Source organism: Eublepharis macularius, chromosome 1 (assembly GCF_028583425.1).
Source record: "Eublepharis macularius isolate TG4126 chromosome 1, MPM_Emac_v1.0, whole genome shotgun sequence".
NCBI lineage: Eukaryota > Metazoa > Chordata > Lepidosauria > Squamata > Eublepharidae > Eublepharis > Eublepharis macularius.
The window spans coordinates 202,068,820-202,095,455 of NC_072790.1; the positions used below are offsets into that span (position 1 = coordinate 202,068,820).

The following is a 26,636-nucleotide window of genomic DNA, read 5'->3' on the forward strand; positions in this document are numbered from 1 at the left end:
TGCAGTGAAAACAGCAGACTTATAGAACTTTAAAGAATAACAGATTTAGAAAACATTCCCACATGCCATTTAAAATTCTTTTCAGCCCCTCTCTTACTGTTGGTGTGCATGTGTAAGAAACACAAAGGTAATTTTAAATGCATGTGTATTGGGTTTCTGGATTGTAAGAAGGTTGCTTGGCAATCACATTTCACCCCTTTTGCACTTTACAGGACACACACAAGTTCAGTGTTATTGTGGCATAATCTTTTGTGAACTTTTAATCAGATGCATGGTTACCCATGGAAATGTCACAGACTGTACCTCTTGCATTTCTTATTCATTTAGCTATACAATTTGCAGGGAGGGGTGTTTTTGATTTTTTGTTTTTTATATGCTCATGTTAAGGATGGGCAAAGGTTATTTTTTTCATCCCATTTTATATGCTTACAGCAGATCCATCCAGATCTGCTTCTGTATAAGGTTTAACATCAAAGGGAGCAATATTAAGCAAATCTTCTAAAAAACGAGTCCCATTTTCTCTCCCATGAATGGGTTCTGAGGTTTGCAGCCTAAGCTCCTGTAGATGTTCAGTGATAGAGTTCTCAGCAGTCTTGCTCCCATTAATGGCAAAGCTGATTGAGACATCCTGATGAATGGATCAATAGAGTGTTCGGCACTGCATGCCCGACAGGTTCCCTGCTGCTGTGGTGGTGAAAGTCAATAAACGAATTAATCAAAACCCTCCTTAAACAGCAAAGGCTTACAGCATCCCCCAGGGAGTATCAAATGGAGAGAGATTCCTTGCTGAGACTTCTTTGCCAACATTTTTTTAAACAGAAAATGGATAGCAAATTGAAAATAGGAACTGTGTTCATGCATAGCTCTAGAAATTCTGAGTGACTTTGATCTGGCTGTGTACTCCACTGTGGTATTCACTCTTGAACAAAACCTTGAAAACTTTGGATTTTATATTTTTAAGAAAGTGTTGCTAAAACTATAGCACAACATGTTTACAATGCAAACTGAAGCCCACTAATCTTGTTTCTAGAACTCTTTTTTAAAATCACTATTCCATCAAGACTTCTGTTCTCAGGATGCTCTGTAGAAAATCATGATGATAGCTAAACTGGTTTCATATTGTTTAAAACTTCTGTTGTAGACACATCCATACAAAAGATTTGGGGACGGTGAGGATTCCATTGCTGGGGGGGGGGCTTCATTTACATAAATACAGGAGGAGACTCACTATCTTTGGCTGCAGAAGTTGCAAAAGAGCCTCTTCTTGTAACACCTGCCATTTATTGTAGGTGTTTGGAGGCTTATACATAGCATTGCCTGCTTTCAAGTAGATTGGCTTGGTAAGACTGGTGGTAGTCTAGCCACTGGTCAGTCAAAGTGAGCAGTCAATACAACAAAATTTAAGGCTGGACAATATCTATTTGTCTGTTGTCTGTAAGCAACAATGAAAGCCCAGGAGCAGCAACAAAGCAGGTATGCAAACTGGTATCTGCCTGCCTGATGAGTTGCCGATATGGAAATGAGCACAGTGCCTGGCTATCTGATCCATATCTTTTACAGATAATTTGCCTTTGTTTCATTTTGTTACAGTGATAGTAATAAAACACCCTCATATGCCTATGTTTTGAAAAGCATTTCCTCTTCAATGGGATTTTCTGAAGTGTGTGTAAATATTAGTCTGAGATGTTTTGTTATGATTACATACATAAGCAACTAGAATTAAAATTATTCTCATGCAGAATCATGTTTGAGTTACAGAAGAGGGAATAGTTAAAACTACTGACTGTCGGCTTTAAATGCTCTTCCCAAGAAGAGGGAGGGGAAAATTAAAAAAACAAAATATCGCAGTTTAGTGTTCTTCGTCAGTTGTTTGGCTTTCACGCAACACTAACAACAGCTTTGCTGAGTTTTAGCATGGGTCATTTTATCTCATATTGTGTCCTTGACTGCATATATAATAATGTTGTAAACTACTGTAATTATAAATTGCTCTTGCTATCTTGAGTTCAAGGACATGCCTCCTTGCTACATTTTTCAGCAGCCTTCTTACCCTGGTGTATGCTTGAAGAATATAGAGAGAACCACTTTGAGCCATTAGCTGTTTGGAGGAGAAAACTTTTAAAGCCCAGCTGTGGCTTATCAAGTGCACAATAAATTAATTCAGCCTTTTGAATAGCAACTATGCTCAATGTGCCATGGAGTGAAGACCTTGGAGAGTCTTCTGAGGTTTAGCTGGATCATGCCAACAAGTGCAGAAATGGACTTTACTACTAAGTTACCCCACTACAACAACAGTGCTTCTTGATTCTTTAGCTTTATGATGCTGGCACAAGCAGTTGTTTGGGAATTTTGTTGGGAGAAAAGGCCCTGGAGGGGAATTGGTAGCCATGGCATCTTGAAATGGAAGTAAACATCTTCAGGTTAGGATGCTTTTTTTTTTACGGAGTATTCATTTCAGCAAACAGATGCCAGTTTTATATAAGTCCATACTTTTCATTAATCCAGAATAATTATTATTTATTTTATCAAATGTATACCCTGCCCTTACCACAAATGGGCAACATATATTATGCAATTAAAACCATATACATATATACATATGCAATTAAAACCATATACATATGTGAAAACCATAAAATCAATACAGAACAACTGGCGCCGTGATCAACTCAGGCTATAATAAATATCTAAAAAACCATGTACCTAGCTGCGGCACAGCCCAGGGTGGCTGCCAGTGGAGCATGGGATGTGACAAACAGGAAGGGGACAATTCGCTGGCTGTCAACCAAAGGCCCGGTGGAACATCTCCATTTTGCAAGCCCTGCAGAACTATAACAGGTCCTGCAAGGCCTGTATCTCAATTGGGAGCGTGTTCCACCAGGCCGGAGCCAGAGCTGAAAAGGCCTTGGTCCTGGTTGAGGCCAGACGAATGTCCCACTGGCCAGGGACCACCAAGAGCTGCTTATCCGCAGAGCGCAAGGGGGACATAGTGGGAGAGGCATCACTGCAGGTATGCAGGTCCCAGTCCATAAAGGGCTTTGCACACTAAAGCTACCACTTTGAACTGGATCTGGAACTGAACTGAAATACTTCTTGGTTCTGTACTCATGATTGCTAACACAGATTTAAATTTCCAGTTCATGCATAATCACATGAATACATAAATGGCAACCCCATGATCAGTTTTTCATCATTGTAACATGTAGTATGATTTTTCTATATCCTGATGGCATTGTGTTGTGTAGTTCCCGTCCTTGCCAGTGATGTGGAGTGGAAATGAGCAAATGTATGATCGAGTCACATGCAAATGTATGATCGAGTCACATGCAAATGTATGAATGATCGAGTCACATGCAAATGTATGATTGAGTCACATGCAATCCAGTCCTTGTAAAGAATTCCCGTAAAAAATTCTGTTCTGATTTGTCTAATCTAAAAAAACTCCCAGTATACACATAAGAGATCCAGAAAAACTTGGGTAGCCTGGAACAAATTTTCTAGATGCCATCTCTTAAAATTAAGATGTTTATTCTTCCTACAAAGCTTGTCATTATGAAGCTGAAAAAAGCCACATGATTCTCCAATTCTTCACACATACTTTCCTAACTCATTTGCACATGACCCCACAGGCAACAGTATACTCCCACTACATGTTCATCAGGCCATTTTCAGCAATGAATTTTCTCCCCTGAGTCACTGTGCCATCTGACAATGCTTCCTGACTGAGTTCTCAGTGCTTCACCTGCTCCATCTTTTTCTGCTGCAGGCGCACAGCATATGTGAAAGCAGAGATCATCAGGGCACAGAGAGAGCCCAGGGAGGGAAGAGTCAGGATGCTGTCACAAATGCTCTCTTCTGCCTTCTATGACATGAGCAGCATGGGCTAGTTGGAAAGGCTTGTGTGTGGCCAGCCAGTACCCATGAATGGCATGTTTAGCTAAGATCAGACACCTGACAGAACCAAAGAACAGTGAAGAGCAATTTTGAATTTCTCATTTCTGACCTGAAAATCTTTACTTCAATTTCACTTCACCCTTTTGCTAATGGAACCTGTATTTATTTTTACACCATGTTTTGTTTCCTCTCAACAAATATTCCTTACATTATCCAACATTGCTACATCAATAATTGCAGAAAGCAGAGAACTGAAACCATTTTCAAACTGGGGAGCCAGTTTGGTGTAGCTGTTAAGAGTGGCAGGACCATAACCAGGAGAGCCAGGTTTGATTCCCCACTCCTCTACTTGCAGCCAGCTGTGTGACTTTGGGTCAGTCACAACTCTTCCAGAGCTCTCTCTCCCATCCCCACCCCCTCACAGGGTGATTGTTATGGGAATAATAATAACACACTTTGTAAACTGCTCTGAGTGGGCATTAAGTTGCCCTGAAGGGTAGTATATAAATTGAATGTTGTTGTTGTTATTTGCAAGACATATAGACAAATATAAAAACCAATTAAATAAGGGAACATTTGCTCATTCATACACCCACATTAGACCACTTGACATTGCAACAGGTACAGAGTCCTTAAGCCCTGGTCATTGTAGAATTGTTTGAGTCTTTTTTTTAAGTATCTGAAAGTTCAATGCTACCTGTACGTTTGCAAACTTTTTGCAAAAGTACTACCTGTACTTTTGCAAACTTCAGTCTTCAACTGCAAGAACCTGATGACATTTTTTTGGTTTTTTTTATTTCTAAATGAAAGCTGAAAGTCTTAGCATGACATAAACATAACTATTCCTAGTTCGGGATATAAACTGTTGGATCTTCTAGGAATGCTAAAATTGTTAGGAAAGCTGAAATTATTATCTTAAGATTCATTAAGCCTTTGGAAAACAGGAAGAGCTGACATAGGATTTAATACTAATGCTAATATAAGCACTTTGGAGCATTTTAAATACTGTGCACGCTCACACACATACATGCATATAAACAGTCTCTATGTATTTAAACATATCCTGCCTCATCTGCTACATTTGAAGTCGCTTCCAATGACAAATAACGTGCAACAAGAAAATACAGCATCTAAAACATTAGACACTAAATTTAAAAATCTTTCAAACTTGCTCTCCCTAAAGTATGGAAGTGTTGCTATCTCAGTATTGTAAGTGGGAAACTGAAGTAGTTTCCTGTAGTTTCTTACATCTCTCCCATCAACATGGTTTGACTTGCATAATCTGTAAGTTCTTTCTGATGTCCTTCTGCACAAAGGTTTTAATTTTATTGTTACTGGTTAGTAGTACTGCTTAAATCTCCCTCTCAAGTTACCTGCTGACAATTCCCCATTCATTTGCAGTACCCTGCACCCCAATAAACATCAACCCTTTCAATCCCTTCTTCTTGCATTTACCCAAATAAAGCTTCCCATTCCTTAAGAACATTGTGATGCCACATATAAGCTGGACTTCTCTACCAAAGCCAAGAGCAATGTTTTGGATTTTATAATCCAATTTACCTCTGTTCTAAAGATCCACATGCCCCAAAACATAAAATGTGAACAGGTGGCAACTTAGAGAATATACATATATACATGCATATCCCTGTACATTCTCCAGGATATTGAGGTACTGCAGGAAGAATGCTGTACTACAAGACTACAATCCAGAAAATGTATATTCAACTTTATTTCTCTTATGTAGTGGGGTATGAGGCATCTTTGATTTTTTCCTGCCTGATCCCCTTTCTGATCCTATGATCTGCCCCCTCCATGAGTCTCTATAAGCAGCAGGACTCCAGGTTGCTGTACAACATATATGGAAGGGGAAGCATGGATGATAGGATGGGGAGTGGAATAAGCTTGAGAAACTACAGCTATCTTTATGGGTGTGCACTTCAAGAATTACCATTTTCATTTCATTTTAGTCCACTTCACAAGTTACAGTGAACAAACATACAATCCTAAGGTATTAAAGGAACTTGCTGATGTAATTTCAGAGCCCCTCACTATCTTCTATGAGAATTTTTGGAGAATGGGTGAAATGCCAGAAAATTGGAGGTGGGCAAATGTTGTCCCCATCTTCAAGGAAGGGGAAAAGGAGGATCCAGGTAACTACTGACCCATCAGCTTGACATCTATACCTTGAAAGGTTTTACAACAGATTATAAAACAGTCAGTCCTTGAGCACTTACAAAAGATAGCTATGATTACTAAGAGCCAGCATGGATTCCTCAAGGACAAGAAATATCAAACTAACCTTATCTCCTTTTTTGAGAGAATTACTACTTCGGTAGATCAGGGGAATGCTGTTGACATAGTTTGTCTTGATTTCAGTTAGGCTTTGATAAATTTCCACATGATATTCTCATTGACAAGTTGGTAAAGTGGTTTGGATCCAACTATTAGATGGATTTGTAACTGGCTGACAGACCCAAGGAGTGTTTGTTAATGGTTCCTCATGCACTTGGAGAAAAGTGACAAGAGGAGTGCCTCCGGGATCTGTTCTGGGCCTGGTGTTGTTCAACATCTTTATAAATGACTTGGATGAAGGAATAGAGGGGATGCTCATTAAATTGCAGATGATATTATACTGGGAGGGGTAGCAAATACAGTAGAAGATAGAATCAAGATTCAGGATGATATATGGACAGGCTGGAAAAACGCTTAAAAAAATGAATTTTAACAAGGATAAATGTAAAGTTCTGCATTTAGGTAGGAAAAATCAAAGGCATAATTGTAGGTTGAGGAATACTTGTTTTGGCAGTAGTACATCTGAAAAGGATCTAGGGGTCCTAATAGGTTGTACACTGAACATGAGTCAGCAGTGTGATGCTGTAGCTAAAAAAGCAAATGCAATATTGGGCTGTATCAACAGTAATAGTATCCAGATATTGCAAAGTGATAGTATCACTTTCATCGTTGTGTCTGCTGTGCAGGCACACATGGCATTTGTTCATGTGCAGGCCAGCCGCAAATGTTCCAAAGCTCCAAGAGGTGCAAGATGGTTGCCTAGCCTTTTTACATGCTTTTCACCCAGGCGTGGCTATAAAAGAACGGGCAAGTGGCTCTCTCCCTCAGTTCTTCTTTTGCCACTGCTGAAAAAGGATGTCTTTCTCTCTGCTCCTTGGATCTGTTGCTGTAGGCAAGTCAGGGCCTTCAGTTCCATGGCGTCGAAGGCCCTCTTCAAGAAATGTTCCCATTGCTGGATGATGGCCCAATCTGATGGGCATGAGAAGGCTATGACACCTTACAATGTGCAATCTGAAAATGGTTCATACCGAAAGCACACCATGAAAAGGAATCACAGCTGAAAGTGGCACTTTGGGACTCGGCCCTGAAGAGCTCTATCGACTTGGATCAGACAGCCACAAACCGAAAACCTGAGCAGGCCTCCTCAGTTCCACCTGCTTCTTCTGCACCTGAGTCAGGTCCCAAAGAGCAGTAAGTTCTGGCTACATCTTTATCAGTTCCTCCTCAGTGCCAGTCAGAACCGCCTACAAAAAAGGTGAAGCTCAAGTCCAAACACATTGAAAAACCGTCTACATCAAAGGTGCATAAGAAGAAGAAATCCTCTTCTTCAGGCCTGGATACCTCAGATCCCTTGAGTCCGCCTAGGGTTCCAAGAACAACCTCTCTGGTGCCAAGATGACATTCCATGTTGGTTCCATCTCTCTCTGGGGGTGAAAGTCCTGAAATCATTGAACCATATCAGACTATTTTCCCCCTACCTCCATCTCCTGTTTGAGCCTCTGAAAGTCTTAGAGATTCTTCTGTTCTGTCCACAAATAACAATCAACTAGAACTGGCTCTTAACTTCAGATGCCATCAATTCTGTTACTCCCCATATGGCTATCCTTACCACCATTACTAGGCCTAGAGATATGAAGATTTGCTGGGCATGTACCCACCCCCTCACTATTTCTTCCATGAGGAAGACCCATATATGCCTGGAACCAAGATGAAAGGCAAAATCTTCCTCGGTTCCTACTATGGTTCCAGAAAATTATGCAGCTCCGGAACCAATAAACTCTTCCACACAATCCGATGACAACAGTGATGTTAGTTCTGATTCTGCATCAGAACCATCTCCACCAGAATTCCTTATGAGGTCTCTGCTGATTTGCTGAGTGAAGACCTCCATTTGTACACCAAGCAGTTGGGTTGAATGGTGAGGTCCTTAGAAATTGAGGTGAACTGTTCTGCTCCAACCTGCTTAGATCCGGTCTTCAAGGTCCTGCACTCAGAAGCAACTGGCCCTGTATTGTTTCCAATTACACAGGGAATGCTTGATGTGGCCAAGGATGTGTGGGCAAAACCAGCTTCAACTCCCGCATCAAAAAAGCTGGGTAATATGTATAAAACCAAACATGAAGTGTCACATTTCCTCTTCACTTACACCCCAGCCAATTCCATTGTTACAGAAGCTCTCCAAGGAAAAGGCCTCCAGAAAAGCACAGGCCATTTGGCTCCAATTGATAAAGAAGGGAGGAAACTTGACACATTAAGTAGAAAGAAAAGTATATGCCTTGGCAGCATTAGCCTTTTGAACTGGCAATTGTGAAGCCATTATGGCCCACTATCAGCTTTTCCTATGGGAAAAGATAGGGCCACACTTAAATTTAATTCCAGAAGATGAAACAAATTAACACAGCCAGGCATATTGGGGATTGCTCATCCAGAGCTATAGCCTCTGCTAGAGTCATCTGCAGACTTGCATAACTTACAACCACAGCACTAGACCCTCATCACAGGATGACAGTGGAAGACGTTTTTTGGCCACTACAGAGGAGGCACTGAAAAAGTTCAAATATAATAAGGTGACAGCTAGATCTCTTGGTATCATGCCTTTCTTGAGGTTGACAATCTCAAGATCTCCTGGAGATCTCCTTGAATTATAACTGACCTCCAGTTGACAGAGATCAGTTCGCCTGGAGAAAATGGCTGCTTTGGAGAGTGGATTTTATGGCTTTATACTCTGCTGAGGTCCCTGCACTCCCCAAACTTCATTTCCTAATCTCCAGGAATTTCCTCACCCAGAATTGACAACTCTCAGCTGGCCTCCTAGTCCACCTTGCCCTCCCTGTAAGCCTGGACCCATACCCAGTTCACACAACAAGGAAGTCCACACATGTTGCCCTGAGCATATTTTGTAATACCCCATCTCTCAGCAATGCAGCCTCAAGTCAGATGGCTGATCCAATCACAGATCTCTCCTATAATGTGCACTGAGCCCTAAGCAAAAGTCACCTGAGCGGAATATTTGTAACATATCATTACTGACATCCTTAGTCAGATCCTCAGTTCAGACCACTCTGCCATAGCAACTGCTAGAGAATGCAGAAAGACGTAAGCGTTAGCCCCCTGGTTCTGTTATGTCTGTAAGCCTTTGGGGCCACTTCCTTGTCTTCCCTTAACCTGAAACATTTCATAAATCATAGCTCTTTATGAATCAGAAGACATGAATGAATTATATGTAGCTCTGTGTTTTCTATTATATGCTTAAAAGAGAAAGTATAACCCAATGTGAAGATAATTAAAATCTTCCTATAAAAATTAGATGTACTGTGATAGGATAGTGGCCTAATTTCTCACAATGTTCCAAAATTAGATGGTTTCACTGTATTTCTCTAATCCATACTTTTGTGTGTTTTACCCAACGTTTGATGATATACCCCCCAAAAATAGATAAAGCTAAAGACTTGGTCAGCAGGGAAGGTTGGTGAGTGGCAGGAAAAGAGAGAAGGAAGCAGGGAAAGGGAATAGAATATAGTAGCTGCCAAGAGGACAGAGAGGAAATAGCGAGGAAGAAGGTACAGGAGGAAATTAAGTGGACCCTCCCCTCACCCACAAGTTCTTGTAGGCTCCCTGTTTGTACAATATAATAGCCATGGTGCCTTGGTTATGCTAGATTGGATCTGCTTACCAGGACTTTTCTGTTGATCTGATTTCCTTAGCTTCTTCCTTGATGAGCCAGCCTTTGTCACAAGCAGACCAGTCATCCAGAGTGGCTAGTACTAGCATCACATTCCCTTTACTACTTGCCTGGAGACCTCCATAATGTCTGGCAGACCATTCCATAACTGGAAAACACTCATCTAAATGTAAAGGAGTGACCCCAACAAAATGGAAGCTTTTATTGTTGGCAACAGGGGGCTTAACTCTTTCTCCCATGCCATTTTCCCAACAGAACCCCCACACACACTCAATTATTGTAATGCTCTCTCTCTCTCTCTCTCTCTCTCTCTCTCTCTCTCTCTCTCTCTCTCTCTCTCTCTCTCTCGAGCTTCCTTTGGAGACCTCTCAGAAACTGCAGCTAGTTCAAAGTACTGCAGCAAGGGTGTTGACAGGACCACACTGCAGTGGTCTCATTGTCCTTGTGTTAAAAGAACTTCACTTTCAGGTATAATTCGAAGTGCTGATTTTGAAAGCCCATCCTGATCTGAGTGCAGGGTATCTGAAGGACGGTCCTCTCCTGTACAAATTGCCCATTGACTAAGATTTTCTGAAGAAGCAAGGAGGTGAGAAGAAGTAAAACCTTGGTAGTGGTGCCATGACTGTGGAACGTTCCCTTGCCCCTCCCCGCCAGCTACAAAATGTGCTGCATGACTCCATGTGGCATTTAAGCATCAAGTGAAAATGTGGCTGCTTTGGTTGACCTTGGCAAAGCAGTCTTTGCCCTCTGTTGCTGATGGTTGGTTGCTATGTTGCTGATGGTTGGCTGTACTTTTAAATCTAAACTTCTGTCTCTTAAGTTTTAATTTTTTTTCCTTTTTATTATTTTAGGATATACATTGCATTGTGATATAAAGCCAGCCGTATAATAATTATTATGAGGCCAGTTGCATGGGCTTTCTCAAAGTAATCCTGCCAGTCAACAGTGAAAGACTCACACAGTCAACCCTCCCCATCTGTCTGCATCATTCTTCCACTGCATGCCGCCATGTGGTGCCGCAGTGGTGAGGATTGTAAGGCTCACAAGGATTAGCACTGCAGATACAGGCAAAACCAGAGTTCTCCTATGTGGCTCTCATAGAGACCCAGTTCAGTGTAGTGGTTAAGAGCAGCAGAACTCTACTCTGGAGAATCAGGTTTGATTCCCCACTCCTCCGTTTGAAGCCAGCTGGGTGACCTTGGTTCAGTCACAGCTCTCTCGGAGCTCTCTCAGCCCCACCCACCTCACAGGATGATTGTTGTGAGGATAATAATAATTTACTTTGTAAACCACTCTGAGTGGGCATTAAGTTGTCCTGAAGGGTGGTATATAAATCAAGTGGTGGTGGTGGTGGTGATGCTATGGTACCTTCCAGGACTTCCCCTGGCATCCATCAAGCTTTTCAGAAAGTGAGCAGGGCCACTGTAAGGCAGGGCTTGGTTTTGGCTGACCTCATTCAAATGAAAAGGTTTTCCACAGTTGCAGTAGCAGCCATAGCCACTGGAGATCAGGAAGACTGGAAAACACTCCGGTTTCTGGTTTTATCCCTTCAAGTTTTCCTTTTTATTCCTCGTTCTCTTTCTCCCTTCCTCCCACCTGGCCTTTCCTTTATTTTGTTTCTTCCCCTTTTCCAGTTCTTTTGCAAGCTCAAAAATGTTGGAGGCCCCTGTGCTAAACAGGGCCCTGTGTTGGAGGCCCCTGTGTTCCCTCTGTACAGAAAGGGCAAGCTGAATTCTTTTTGCCAGTCCAAGTGGTGGTACAGCACAAGAGGAGCATGCTGTGGGACTCATGGCAGTAGCCGGGGGGGGGGGGGTTGCTCTTGCTGTGCACTCACACCACCTCAAAGGCAGGTGGCAGAGAAGCTACCTGCAGCCTTTTGGAGTAGACAACAGCAGCAAGAGCAAGAAGTGGGTGAGTGCTCCTTCCCCACTGGTGGTGCTCAGGTTCAAAGAGACTTTGGAATCTGGATACGGAGGCACAAGTGGGAAGCTTCTCTGAGGCAGGTTGGATGTGGACTCTGCAGCTGCCTTGAACCTGGTCAGGAAGATGGTGAAAGGCATGAGCATGAGCCACGCCTGTCGCCTCCTCACCAGTGGTGCCCCTTGCCATTTGGGCACCCTGAGCAACTGCTTGGGTTGCTTCAACAGTGAACCAGCCCTGTTTACAGAATAATAAATACATGTATCAGTAGCCTAGGAAGGTGATAACTATTCATGCACGCATGTACATCAGGTGACACTTCAAAGAGCTAAATATTTAAACTGAATCCATTGAAAGCATGATGTGTGAGGCAAAGCAAAGTGATGTGATCTGTAGTGTTTCAGTCTGCGATGCCTCATCTACACATGTAGCTTGCCACTGATTACTGCAGTCCTCATGGGGTGAACTAGATCATAATACGATGTGAAATATAGCCCATGGTCTACAGCCATTATCTAAGCCCATAGTCCTATCCCTGCACAGACTGTCCTTGGTATAGTTACCGTTGGGTGAATCCTTTTTTATGCAGATAGTTTTTCCTCTTTCCTGCTCTCATGGGTGGTGATAAAAAAAACCCATTCACTGTGCAAAATCAGCCTCTTTTTCTTCCAGTGCTCGTAATGCCTTGGGCTGGCTCAGCCTGCATTAGAATCTGCCCTTTTCAGCTGATAAGCAGGCAGCTGAAGACAACAAAGAGCTTGAAGAACTCTTCATGGAAAAACGGGATCAAGGAGCAACATTTGGGGATGAAAAGAAAAAAGGAGGGCAGATCAGTGTGGGCTCTGAAGCCTGCTGTTATGAGAAGGAGGGATTTGTTGTTTTATGTACTCAGATTAGTGTCATTGGGTGAAGAAGCTGCAGATCATGTGGGTATGATCCAGCCCATACTTTAAAGTCCATGCTTGAAATATAATCTAGCCTATAATGTAGATTGTTGTATCCCAAATCTGCCCCCTCCATCTACTTTCAGTCTTGTCATATAATTATACAGCTGAAGACTGTGGCATGAAAGTCTAATGTATTTATATGAGAAGCAGTTGTTTTGAGAATGCTGAAATAGTGTTTCTGTACCACTTGATGCTGCAGTTGCATACTGTCTATTACTTCTGTATTCTTATTGTACATGGAGCTCAGGGCAGTATATGTGTTTTTATCTTCTTGGATTTTTCATCACAACAACCCCGCAAGGTAGGCTAGGCTGAGAGTGACTGGCCCAAACCCAGTGAGCTATGTTGCACAGTGGAGATTTTAATTTGGGTCTCCTACTGTGACACTCTGATCATTATACTACACTGGCTCTGTGCCTGTTTGATTTTTTCCCCTCTGCTTATGGACAATGCTAATATGCCAGGGAAAGTTTTTGGCTTAATTTTTTCCCCTGACCTGCTAACTTTGCATGTGGAAGATGTTTTTGATGTAAGAGAGCATTCAGACCTGCAGTTCCTTCATCTGCTTTCTGAAACAGTGCAGTCGGGGAGGATTGTGCCACATCCTTGTTGAGCTGCCTGTTTGATTAGGCCTGCAATCCCCTAAGTGGCACTCATGATTGGGTAAGGATCATAAGAAACATATCTCATCTGTTTTAGAAGAACTCTCCTAGCTGCCCAGTTCATAGGCACAATTCAAAGTAGTGGTTCTTGCCTTTAAGATCTAAATGCTGTCTAAGGCGACTTATTTTAAATCATTTTTATACTGTGCTTTCTCACAAGGTAAGTTATATATTCCACCTGTCTTTCAACATGGAACTTAATGAAGTGCAGAAGCGTACTAGGAGGTCACCCGTCCAGGCCCTAATTAGACCCACATCTCGTAGGCTTCAACCAGATTGCTGCTGTTATTAGGTGCTCTTCAACTGGAACTCTCTGGGGAAAGAGCAGAATACAAATGTAGTAAAAATAAATAAATAGGCTGTCCATGTTACTTTAGAGGGTGACTGACAAATGTGGGTGGGGTGGGGGAACAATGATGAATGGTATGAAAAAAGGGGGAGACATGGGGTTGCAGATTATACGACTGCCAATTTTACCCAAAAATGTGAAGGGGTTTGGAGAGGAGAGGTGAATGGAGACAGGAGCTCCTTTACACACTGTTCCCACCCTTCACCCACTGTTAGCAGTCAGACCCCTTCCCCAAACTGCAAGGGCAGTTTGTGGACATGAAATATCATAAACCCCTTGCCAGAAGTCCCATACACTGTCTGGCCCCAGTGGAGTGGAGACTGGAAAGTTATCAGGACATCAGTCATAGGGGGACGACTGGCTGACACCCTCCACGCCCCGGAGAGCAGCAGAGACAACGGGGCTTCCTGAGAAAACTCCCTGCCTAATCTCATCAATGCCTTCCTCCACCTTCCCTCTCCCACTTACCTAATCTGGCTATTCAGCGCGTCTGACAGGCTTCCAATTCAGTCCTTACCAGGTCATCAAGCAATATTTTTACCTATAGTCTATCCCAGATATTCATAGCAAACCTTAACCAAGTTATTGTTGTACCTCTAGACAAACTATCAAGCCATTGTTTTGGGGCAGAGACGTCAGTTTTGCCCTAAGGAATGTCTTGCCATATAACTGGGCTGCCCAGCCTTGTGCTGTGTGTGTCTGTTCTGGACCCATACAGGTACTCTCAGATATGTCTGAGTCTCCTTCTCCCCATGAAACACTGATCATTATGATGTTGATCCCATGGATTGCTGGTAATTATCTGGTAATTATCACCCTATCCCAAATTACTTTTTCCCATTTTCCTCCTTGATTTTCTTAGCTAGCCCTGTGTGTATGCTGGGTATGTTTTCTGTATGCTTGCCTTTTATTTTTATTTTCATTAAAAAAAAACTTTCCTGTTGAACATCTGCCTGATTTGAGAGTTCTCTAAGGGAACAGTCCCCGTGGACATAGGTTGAGACTCCCAGTTACCCGCTCTTGCCATCTCCTTTAATGCTAATTCCCCGAACTAATTAAGGAGACCTCCTATTTGGGTAACACAACAAGCTTCTCTGACGGTGCAAAGGATTGTGTGCAAAGGGGAAAGATGATGATGAAGGAAGAGGGTTCAGTTGCCTGGGTGAACAGTGAAGTGAGGGCAAAAGCGCCAGAAGCAGAGAGCGAGAGAAAGTACAGACATTTAGAAAGTGACACTGCTGTCATGCCTGCCTGCTGCCAGCTCTCTCGGGGTCACTTTAGTCTCATCTCTCCCAGCACCACAAGGCCTTGCAGAGTCCCCTTAGTTTCACTGAATATGTATGAGAGCAGCTTGGCCATGCAATGGGAACTGTGGAATGCCAGGTGTAGGCTTAGGAAGGAGGGAGAGGGAGGTCGTTATTTGTCCTGGAGACAGCCCTCGCTGCTATCCTTGGTGTCTCTGCACTATGGCAACATCCGCTACTTCTGAGAATTCTGGCCCTTGAGAGCTCCAGCCTTGCCTTGGGAGGAAAAACAAATGGAGCATTGTGCTCGGTCTATTTTAAACCAGGAGACAAGGCATCCTATTCTGTTCTGTGCCTTGCTGTTTCTTTTCCATTTAGGTCTTGGTGAAAGCAGGACGGTCTGCAAAGGGTTCCACATGCAGCCCTCTGTTCTTGTTTGAACAAATTCAGCAAGGCAGAGGGGGAAAAAACACATCCCTCTTTTTATCCTCCCTTTCTTTAAACTCTCAAGATTCATTCAGGCTCCCTGGGAAGAGATCAGAGCCTCCTGGTTTCAAAAAGGCTGCCTAAGGGCTTGGCTTTTATGCCAATAAATGTTCTATCATATTTAAGCTTCAAACATGTTAGCTGTGGATCTGCTAACATTTGGTGAAATGAAAGAAAGCAAAAGATAGCAGAAATGGGAGAATAGAAGGTTCCCTTCCATTGCCTTTGTATAACAGGGAGGAGGTTCACTTTCATTCTCAGGATGGGTTCTGGAGAAGATTTGGGTTTTTATTCCTCAGGAGCTGTCCAAAAAAGTTGTAGTGGAGAAAGGAGGGAGGGAGGAGAGAAAAGCAGGTTCTCTATTCTGCTTTTTTCTTCTTTGCTTACTATTTTGTTTCTCTTTGCTTCTTTCCCCCATCCTTCACTCTTTTATTGCCCTAACCTGGATAACCAAGGCTAGTCCAATCTTGTTGGCTTTTGAAAGCTAAGCAGGGTCAGCCCTGGGTACTACTTGGATGGGAGACCACTGTGGAAGTTATGATTGCCATGCAAAGACAGGCAATGGCAAACCTTCTCCGAACGTCTCTTGTGTTGAAAACCATACAGAGTCGCCATAAGCCACCTGTGAGTTGATGGCATAAAAAAAGTTTCACCACCATTATTTCCCAGCTACCATGCATATCTTTTGCATTGGAGAGTCTCCTGGCTTGCAGGGATTTAATTACAGAAGTTAGGGGGTACACAGAGCAGGAGGAATGAATATTTGAGCTGAGTTGACTCTCCTCCATTACAGGTAATTTAGCCTGGCCATTGCCAGAGGTAAGAGCCAAAAAGCTCCTGGCCCTTTGGCTCTTAGTCGGTGGCTTGTCACCTGTGGCCCTGAATAAGCCAAACTGTGAAACTAGCACCAGCTCAGTATTTTGAAACATCATATTGTATAAGTTTTTGGTTGGTTGGTTGGTTCAGTTGTATTTTTGCATTTATTTCATAAACTGCATTGAATCCCAGGTATGTGGGGGGGTGGGGGTGGAGAGTGAGATAAAAATGCCTACCTAAATAAATAACTAGTTAGCTTTGCGTACATGCCTGTCTTGCATTCAATGTTTTCCAAAAATCAGTAGGACATCAGTCCTCACGAAGCATCCACTTTTAGCAGCCAATCAGACAGATCTCAGTATTTTGCATTATAGAAAGGTGTGGCTCTCTCAAGTATGACTTCTGATGTAGTTTAATTTCATGCCCATTTCCTTAAGTATCATCTTAAAATAGTTAGGAATGGGTGTGTGTGCTTTGTTTGTCCCTGCCCTTTTTGCAGTTTCCCACCCCTGCATGTCAAATATATGTTTCTCTATTTTATTGTTATTGTTTTTAATAATAATAACAACAACCATATTTGATTTCTATACTGCCCTTCAGGACAACTTAACACCCACTCAAAGCAGTTAACAAAGTGTGTTATTATCCTCACGACAATCACCCTGTGCAGTGGGTGAGGTTGAGAGAGCTCTGAGAGAGCTGTGACTGATCCAAGGTCACCTAGCTGGATTCAAGTGCAGGAGTGAGGAATCAAACCCAGTTCTCCAGATTAGAGTCCTGCTACTCTTAACCACTACACCAAACTGGCTCATATAAGAAAAGAAGGAAATATACTATAGAGTAACACTGCATACATATTGCTGGAAAATATATTACTATATGACTATGAAGATTACAGGACAAGTTGACAACTCATGTCATTATACCTTGCAAGTTTATCAGGCACTCAATACTTAAAGCAGACTGAAGCCCTTTAAATCGTCTCTAGAAATTTCTCTTCTACATTATATTTAGGTTTGATTTTATTCCGGAAAATCACAAATGGCCTCCAAATCTTAACACATTTTTCCGTGTCTTACTCTTCCCTATTATAAATGTCTGACTGCCATTATTTTGTACGTCAGTTTATTAATCCAGACTTTATGCAGCCAGACCATTGTGGGGGTGGGGGGTAGCACATGTTTCAATATTTTGTCAGGATCATATGGGCTGTGGCTAGCAAATTTTTAATTAGGACCCTTAACTCTAAATTCCAATATCTTGGGAGTATTCCTAGAAGAGCAATCTTTGGATCAACTGGAATTCCTTGATCTCTTCCATAAATTGAAAGATATTCTGCCAGTAACACATGGCAACCGGGCAACTTCACCAGATGTACAAGAACGTTCCACTACTATTGTTACAACTCCAGTAACCCTTCAAATTAGATTTACTTATTTTCTCCGCTCTATTTGGTGTTTCAGTGCATTTTCTCTTAAATCTGTGTTACAAGAGTCTTTCTTTATATCTTTGTATAAATCAAGCCAAACCTCTTCTTAGATCTGTATTCTTAGATGTTTTCCCTATTTTATAAGTCCAGCATTTCTTCCTTTCCTTCAATAATAATCTGTATAAGGTCATCGATAGCCTTTTCTGTTTCTCTAATTCCTTCAATAGTCTCTCAAAATCCTTAAATGCCCCCCCAGTTCATTTACTCCTGAAATGCATATGTCTAACTCCTGTGTTGAATAACTTCTTGATGTCCAATGTATGTTTCAGCTTTGCAGTTGACAAGAGGTACTTGAGATGCTCAGATGTCCTGCATAAAGACCATTAGGACCACTTGACATTTTGGTGTACCCATCTAATGTTTTATGTGCTTATCAAATGTGTGAATGTGATAAACATATTATACAGGGCACCATTCCAGACTTTAGTGATAGAGGCCAGGTTCTTTGCAAGGCCCATATTTTGAGGTGCATGAAACTATCCCAGCAGATATTGCTAAAAAAAACCTGAGAAGGAAGCATATATTAAGAGTGTTTGTGTTGGTAACATTTTGGCACCTCATAAGATGAACTTTAAGATGAGCTTTCACATTTCTGGCCATAGCTGCCCCCCCTTATCCAGCAGACCTTTTACCTCAAGGGGAGTGCAACCCCATCCAGAACTGGTGACACTTTAAAATCCTGGATCAAACCTTCTCTCACTAGTAGCACTTCTGTCTAGTCAGGATTAAGCTTCAGTTTATCAGCCTGCATCAACTCCAAAACTGCCTCCAAGCATCGATTCAGGGTAACTACAGCCTCGCTGGGATCAGCTGGAAGTGCAAGATAGTGCGGAGTGTCACCCTCATATTGGTGACAAAGTAGCCAAAATCTCCTGATGACCTCACCCAGAGGTTTCATGTAGATGTTAAATAACATAAGGGATAAGATGGAAATTTGCAGGGGCCCGCAAGTCAACGGCCAAAGGGCTGAAACCTATCTTCCAGATAGGACTGAAACCACCATAAAACAGTGCCTCCTAATCACAGCCCAGAAAGGCAGTCCCTCTGTCCATCTCGCAGTGCAGGTCGCCCACCGGGCAACCAAGGCTTTTTTCAGACCCATAACTCTGCCTAAAATCAGATTGGAAAGGATCTGAATAATTTGCCTCACCCAGGAAAGCCTGACACTGTCCAGCCATCGCCTGTCCAGTCACCTTGTTCAGAAACATTGGAGACAGGCCCATAGGTGTTGCGGTCCCCTGGGTCCAAGATAGGCTTCTTTAGACATAAATGCATGACAGCTTGTTTCAAGGGTGAGGCAACCACTCCCTCTATCAAGAAGGCATTGATTACCTCTCAGCACCCATCCAACCCCTCCCCACCCCCCACACTTTTAAGTAGCATGGAAGGGCAAGAGTTACAAACTCTGAGTGAGGAATAATGCTAGAGAGTCGACCCTCTAAGGTAGCCATTTTCTCTAGGGAAACTGATCTCTGTAGTCCAGAGATCAATTGTAATTCAGAGAGATCTTCAGACCACACCTAGGAGTTGGCAACCCTATCAAGGAGTCAAGAATGGCTACAGCTCCCTTTTGGGTAGATACTTTGTGGTTTGCTGTCATATATTATGGGGAACACATCTGAAGTTTTGGTTTTTTGCACACACAAACCCACACCACGCTTATACATACAAACGAGGTCAGAAATTTCTCTGACTTAAGGCAGTCTTTGAATAATAAAGCCTTCCATCAGAGCTTCAGCTCCTATCATTCCAGAGTTGCACATTAAGCCATGCACAGCCTGATTCATTGCATTTGGCAGGTACCCACTGAGTACTCCAGCAGGCAACACGCTTTATGTTTTATTGTTTCATGTATTTTTTATAATAGGCCTTCAAAGGCTATAGATCTAGAGTGTCTCACAACCTGTGCTGAATAAAGAAGAAACTGCAATATTAAATAACCAACATATTGTAAGCTGCTGTGGGCTGAGGTCACTCTTGCTTAAGAACATAAGAAGAGCCCTGCTGGATCAGACCAGTAGTCCATCTAGTCCAGCATCCTGTTTCACACAGGGTTTCATAAGTTTGCTGCCTCTGAATATGGAGGTTCCCTTTACCCACCCTGGCTAATAAGCCATTGTTGGATCTCTCCTCCATAAATCTGTCAAACAACCTTTTAAAGACATCTATGCTTGTGGCCATCTCTACATCCACTGGTTGTGAATTCTAGCTTCCTACAATTGCACCAGAATCCCACTTCCCCTTACCTTCACATGTCAAGATCTTAGGGGGTGGGGGGTGGGGGTGGAGGAAGCAACTAACACACAAACAAAAGGTTAACCAATCCACTGTAATATATTGGAGTGGGGGTTATTTTATTTATTGAAAACACCTATATCCTGCCTTTCTATCCAAGTGGATTTATAAATTGGCTTGATGACAATATAAAAGGAAAGCAGATAAAAGTGCAATAAAGCAATGCAATTGCAGCACCAGCAGCAACTCGAGCTAGGGTTGCCAGTCCAAAAAGTGGCAGGAGAAATTGTTTTTTAAATGGCCATTTGAGAAATCCAGAAGTGATGTCAGTCCTCTCTAGGAATCATCAGAACCCACCAGTTCGCAAACGCCAAACTGGGCTGGTCCGTGTAAAATTTTGGTCCGTTTTCCATCCATGCCCACTTCCAATATTTGGGATGTATGTACTAATGGGGGCCAGGGGGCATGATATCAGCATTTGCAGGGGGGAAATGTAAGGAAAAGTTAAACACATCCCTTCCTCAGTTTCAGTTCTCTGCTGCAAATGTTCCCCTGCCCCTGCATTTTGTTTACTAGGCAGTTACATGTTTGAGAACCTTGTTAGTTTGTAAATTGTGTAGTTCCAGCCTATGCCTTAGCAGCTTTCAGAACTCCAAACCAAGCAAACCAAGGTAACTAGCCAATCCGAACAGAGCAGAATTCTTTCCCAAGCTGGGATGTGGTGACTGATTGCAAACAGGAGCGGAATCCTCAAGATGCCCTGGGGGATGCAAAAGAATCCTGATAGACAGCCTGAGACCATGCCACCCAGGGACCTGAGCACTAATATGAGTATGTAAATAAAACAAAAACAAAAAGCTACCCTGCGTTGTGTGGAACATCAGGACAGAGTGATCCTGTTAATTATCTGCATTTTAAAAAGTATACTAATTGCTCATCTTCCTTAGATCTCTGCTGATTTTATGAAATTATTCGTATTCTTCAACAAGAGAAGTTTCTATGGAAACTGAGAGACTGAACTTTCATTAGGAAACCTACAAAAATGCCCAGCTAAAAATGTATATTACCCTTTTGCAAGAGACTGTATGAATATACTTCCCCCCTCCCTTCATTCTGCATCGTGGGCAGATCCCAGCTGGACTGTACATGGCAACAACATGCAGGCATTGTTTACTGCTTGCCAGACTCTGTAGGGATATATCAAATTCTGCCAGAGAGCAGCAGCTCTCAAGGGGGGATTCTTCAGGGAAACAAAGTGTTCAGTTCTATGTGTCATGCCAGCTTCAGGGACTCAAAAATACGTAGCTGTAAAAAATGCTTCTTGAGACTCTGAGTTTTCATCCTAGTTTGTAGGATCCTATGTTTGTAGAGCTGTTCTCTCTTATACAACACTGAATAAATTATTGGTGGAAGAGGGAGCTGCACTGTAGCCTCCCCTCTTCCCCACCCCCTGAAAAAGAGGGGAAGTGGCAGAGATAGGATTGCTCTGTGGCTCTGCTGTCTGGGTTTCATGAGGATCCTGGACAGCCCCCATAGAATCATAGAGTTGGAAGGGAACTCCAGGGTCATCTAGCTCAACCCCCTGCACAATGCAGGAAATTCTCAACTACCCAACACCCCCAGTATCCCAGTGACCCATTTTGAACCATTAGTTGGACCATATTGCTTGCTTTTATTCTGAAACAAAAGTTAGTCTCTAGTCCTGGTAAATCTAGAGGTGCACAAGGTAAAATGGGCAGGCAGCATTCTGCCCCATCATTTTGTAAGAAAAAAGCCAAATCTCACCTACCAGAGGTTGTTTTTTATCCAATGAGCTATTATTGACAAGCATGCTATATCTCTTCCTAACAAGCTTTGTTGTTGTCTAAGAAAACAGAGGGTGGGGGGCATGAGTAAATGATCAGGTAAAAAGATGCTTCCTCTAATCCTTCTCCAGTTTCGTGTGCACACACAAAGCATCTGGTTAACAATGCAAGAATTAATGTGCAAATTAGCCCCCAAAATGCAGATTAGAGTTCCTGCAGTTGGGGAGATGGAACATGGAAGCCCTAGGCACGGAGCTGCATGGACAGCAGCTGACACAGTCTCCAGCTTTATTAGCAGTCTCTGAACGGAGTCAGAAAGTTAAGAACCTAAAGGAGAGGAATTTATTCCCTTTTCCTCTTCTGTCCCTCATGCTGAGTTGTGATCTCTTTTGTTGTGCATGTGGTAGAGAGTAGGATCAGTCCACACACAGATTCTTGTTTCCATGCACAGATCAACTTTCCTTGTAGCAGGGACCTTCTCTAAAATAATTTTTATGCATCCCATTCTCCTGTGGTACTGGTAGGGTTGTCAGTGGGACAACTATTGACACCAGCATGACATCACTTCTGGGGGAACTTGGAAGTGATATCACACCCCAATATGAATTGCTGGAAACTATGGTTCTACCATAGAGTCTTCAGTGATTCCTACAGAGATTTGATGGGCATTTTTTCTCCTGCCATTGTTTGGAGTGGAGGCTGGAAATGAGAAGAGGGAGCAGTCATTTCTCCTTAATCACTCTGTGTACATGATTCAAATGATATAATATTCTTTAATTTTTAAACTTTTTGAAGTGAAGATTGTCTAACAAGCTCATTTTGAAGAAGTATGATGTTTGTTACATTTATATCATGATCAGATCAGAGAGTTTGTGATATACCATAGGGAACTGCCTTTTGGTATGGTCATGTGTTTTTCATATAATTGCGCCTATATTAGATAACCACACCAAAAGACACCTGAGACTATTGAATCTTTCAGAAAGTGCTTTGGTGAGATTCTTAAAACTGTATTTTATTTTTTAGATCTAAGATAGATAAGGGATGATGGCATGTATGCATGTCTGCTTTTAATCTCTTTGACACATGGAATTGTTTTGTGTATATTTGTGATCTTTGTATATTTGACTATTTCAAAATTGATTACATTGATTTTAAATAGAAATTTTAAGAGTGAATGATTTTTCGCTGAGATACATGATTTTCACTTTATGTCTGGTATAAATAAACTTCTGACCTCTCTTCAGTCAGAAGACTGTCAGTCTGTAAGAAAGGGGCTAAAGAAGAAAACAGTCCCTTTAATACAGTTCTGTGGTTCAGTAGTTAAGAGTGTTGCTTTGAAACAGACAAATAGAATCTTTTCTTTTGGTCTTATCTATTGGTGGCTCCAGTCTCTGAATTTAAATATCCACACATTTGGCTATGTTGAGAATCAGAGATTTTGATGATGTACCTATATTTAAGATACAGTGTAAAAATTCTTTCTCATGCAAGATATTGTAGAGCTGGAGAAGGTACAGAAAATAACATTTAAAAGGACCACAAACATTACACAATCTTCAAAAAGAGTCTAAAAATTAAAGAAGAACATTATATCATTTGAATCATGTACAGAGAGTGAAGAGAGAGAGATTTTACTTTTTCTTAAAATTCTAGAATTTGGAGGAGGGGGCATCCAATGAAACTGACTGATCACAGGATCAAGTCAACTGAAAAGAAGTTCTTGTTTACAAAATACATGATTGATGGCATTTGTTGCTATAGGCTATTGTTAGATGGCCATACCAACAGATTGGTGGAGGAGAGCACCTGAGAGGCCACAGCTGGACTACTTAAACTGTACTAGATGAGCTTTTGATTTGATCCAGCAAGGCATGCTTTTTGGTTTCAATTGAGAACATTCAGGGACCATTGGGGAGTCTTTCTAAACATTCCACCACTGACCATAACATTGATAATTTGTAGATTCCATTAAGCATAAATGGTAACATATCATGACATATTACATTTTTCTCAAGAGGGTTCTAAAATTAAATTAAGAGAAGATTTGATAACAGAAGGATACACGCCAATTTTTTTATGCATAACTAACAGAAAGGTTTAAAGCAGATAAAAGATCTCATGGTTTTGAACGATCTAAAACTGAATTTGAAAAAGAATTAGGTACAAATGATGAGCATGTTATTGCTAAAATGTATAAACTCTTGTGAAATTTGAGACAACAAACAAGTGAAAGAATCTATGATAAAATGGGCTACAATTTTGGGTATAATACACAAATGGAACAATGGGAAAATATGTGGATGAAGGGTCTTAAATTTACACTAACTTCAGTCTTAAAAGATATTTTTTATAAAATGATATATCAATGGTATATGTCACTGGAGAAATTACCTAAATGTATAAAAATATCTTGAATGTATGTTGGAAATGTGAACAAAATGAAGGGACATTTTATCATTTATGGTGGACATGTATTAAAGCCAAAAAAATTTGGATACAAATACATTCATTAATTCTGAAGATTTTGAAGACAAATGTTCAAATGAAATTAGAAGCTTTTCTTTTGGGATTAATGGACAGACAGCTAGAAAAAAGTCATGGAACATTATTTTTATATATGACAATGGCAAGATTATTATATGCAAAAAAAATGGAAAAGTTCAATATTACCCACAACAGAAGAATAGTTGATGAAGATGCTAGAACTTGCAGAGATGAAGATGATAGAACTTGCAGAGAACTTACTTCTTTGATTATTGCTAACTGGAAACCCCTTATAGACTTTTTGCATGAAAACAGAAAAAAATGAATGGATGATTTGTGGATTTGTGGATGTGTTTCAGCACTGTTGTTATCTGGAGAGACTATTGCTCAATAGTTGAAATTACAGTTTGATGATTAAGGCAGGTGGGGAAGAAACTGGATCTTAGAAAAAGGAGAGCCTTATTTTTTGTAATTATAGAGTAAGTGTTAAACTTGTGATTTTACTTGTGTTTGTCATAGAGAAAATCAGAAGTCACTTCTTTCTATTTCTTTATGTTTTATATTTTTATTTTTTTCCAGTTTTGTATTCCTAACTTTTAAAATATAATTTTCTTGTTAATTTTTATCTTTTGGTTCTAAATTTTTTAAAATAAAATTTAATTAAAAAAAAGATAATTTGTAGGTTCCCATGGAGAGCTAGAATGAATGGCTGGGGTACTTACTGAGATCCAATAAGAAATATGAAGAGTTTTTTTTTTTCTGGTAGGCAAGTCACTTGTCCTCAAACCAATCATTCTAAATATCCACTTGCGCCACAAATTACCTTGGTCTGTTTGGTACTGGAGTCAGGCTTGCTACTGAACACCTGAGTTTGTGTTCTAACGCTGGATTGCCTTTTCTTTGCAGGGGATGCTATTGAATAGGCTTGGGCGAAGCAGCCTGGCTCAGAAGGTTCTGCAGGATGCAGTCCAGGTACAGAGCACCAGTCACAAAGCCTGGAACAGCCTTGGAGAAGTTCTTCATGCTCAGGGAAAAAATGAGGCTGCTGTCGAGTGCTTCCTGACAGCTCTGGACCTTGAATCCAGCAGCCCCATTGTCCCATTTACAGTTATTCCCAGGGAACTCTGAAGGTTTCGTACCATGCACATGCATTAATTGGAGGAGGTGCACTAACAAACTTAGGAGTTCTCTCCTTTTAGGGTCTTTCTAGATGAGTTTACAATGCAACAAATATAGAGACTTTGAGCATTTGTTGCCTCGAATTTAGACATCTTTTCTCAGGGAAGTGCTATTGTTTCAGGGACATCACACTTGCCTGGCACTTAAACCACAATATATTGTTGCTGGAAAATGCAATTCTTATTCTAGCTAGTGGGGCCATTGCAATTTTCATGGTTGCCTAGAATAAGCTTGTGGCTCACCATAGTAAACATGTGGCACTAGAGCTGAAGCTCTGCCCTCACTTCCTGTCCTGTTTCCTGTCTGCTTCCTGTCTGAGAGTTCAAAAACATGGAGGCTTTCAAGGCCCTGGCTGGTCCCTATACATGGCTGGTGATCTGCATTCAGCTTGGTGCACCACTAATGATAAGTGACACAAAACGTTTCCCCTAAATTCCTAAGCCATGTAGTCATCATACCAGCAGTGCTCAACCTGAGAAAAGTGGGATCTAAAGCTGACTCCTGTTCAGGCAAGGCGGGGAAAAGACCCTTATCTGATTTACCATGGGCACCCATCTTCTGACTCTTTTTTGACACTTTTATTAAACTTACTGCCAAAGAGTCTTAATCAGAGATATTCATAACATCAAAAATACTCTGCATTCTAACTTTCCTTATAGAATCCTGAGCTAAGTTCTGCGCAGACAAGCATAACTATTGAGATTGGCAAAGTCCCTATATGCAAGATGACTGTCAAGGTTAAATGGTTTCCAACTTCTTACTAGCCCCTTTTCCTGTGCCTAACAGCAACCAAACACCCATAAAGTTAAACTTTTCCCATTGTGTTGTTTCACTGCTTGGGAAATCTTGTTCTTTGCATTATTCCTAGAATATAGCATGGATGGAGCACACGAGATCATTCTATGTAAATTATTCCTTGTGCCTCTTAAGCTTGTCTTTTCCAGCTTTAGACTTCAGGGATCTTATGGGATAGTATTTCACTTGCTTTTTCATTGGCTGTTGACTATTGTGTTGACCATTCCAGTTTGCCCCATCTATTCACCTCAGCCAAGTGCACTGAAGCCATCAAGTTCCCAGAAGGATCACTCAATAATAACTGGATTAGATGGATGAGAAAGTACAGGTACACCTCCATTGTATTCTTTAAGG

General features: G+C 41.5%; 1 protein-coding gene across 1 annotated transcript in view; it reads left to right on the top strand.

Moving 5' to 3' along the window:
- The window catches only part of TTC7A (tetratricopeptide repeat domain 7A), a 243,016-nt gene extending 216,636 nt beyond the window's left edge, over window positions 1-26,380 (top strand). Inside the window, exon 20 of the mRNA XM_054984113.1 lies at window positions 25,215-26,380. Within this exon, the coding sequence (XP_054840088.1) occupies window positions 25,215-25,436 (222 nt within the window). The 3' untranslated portion in view covers window positions 25,437-26,380. The remainder of the gene's footprint in view (window positions 1-25,214) is intronic.
- Window positions 26,381-26,636: the final 256 nt, after the last annotated feature.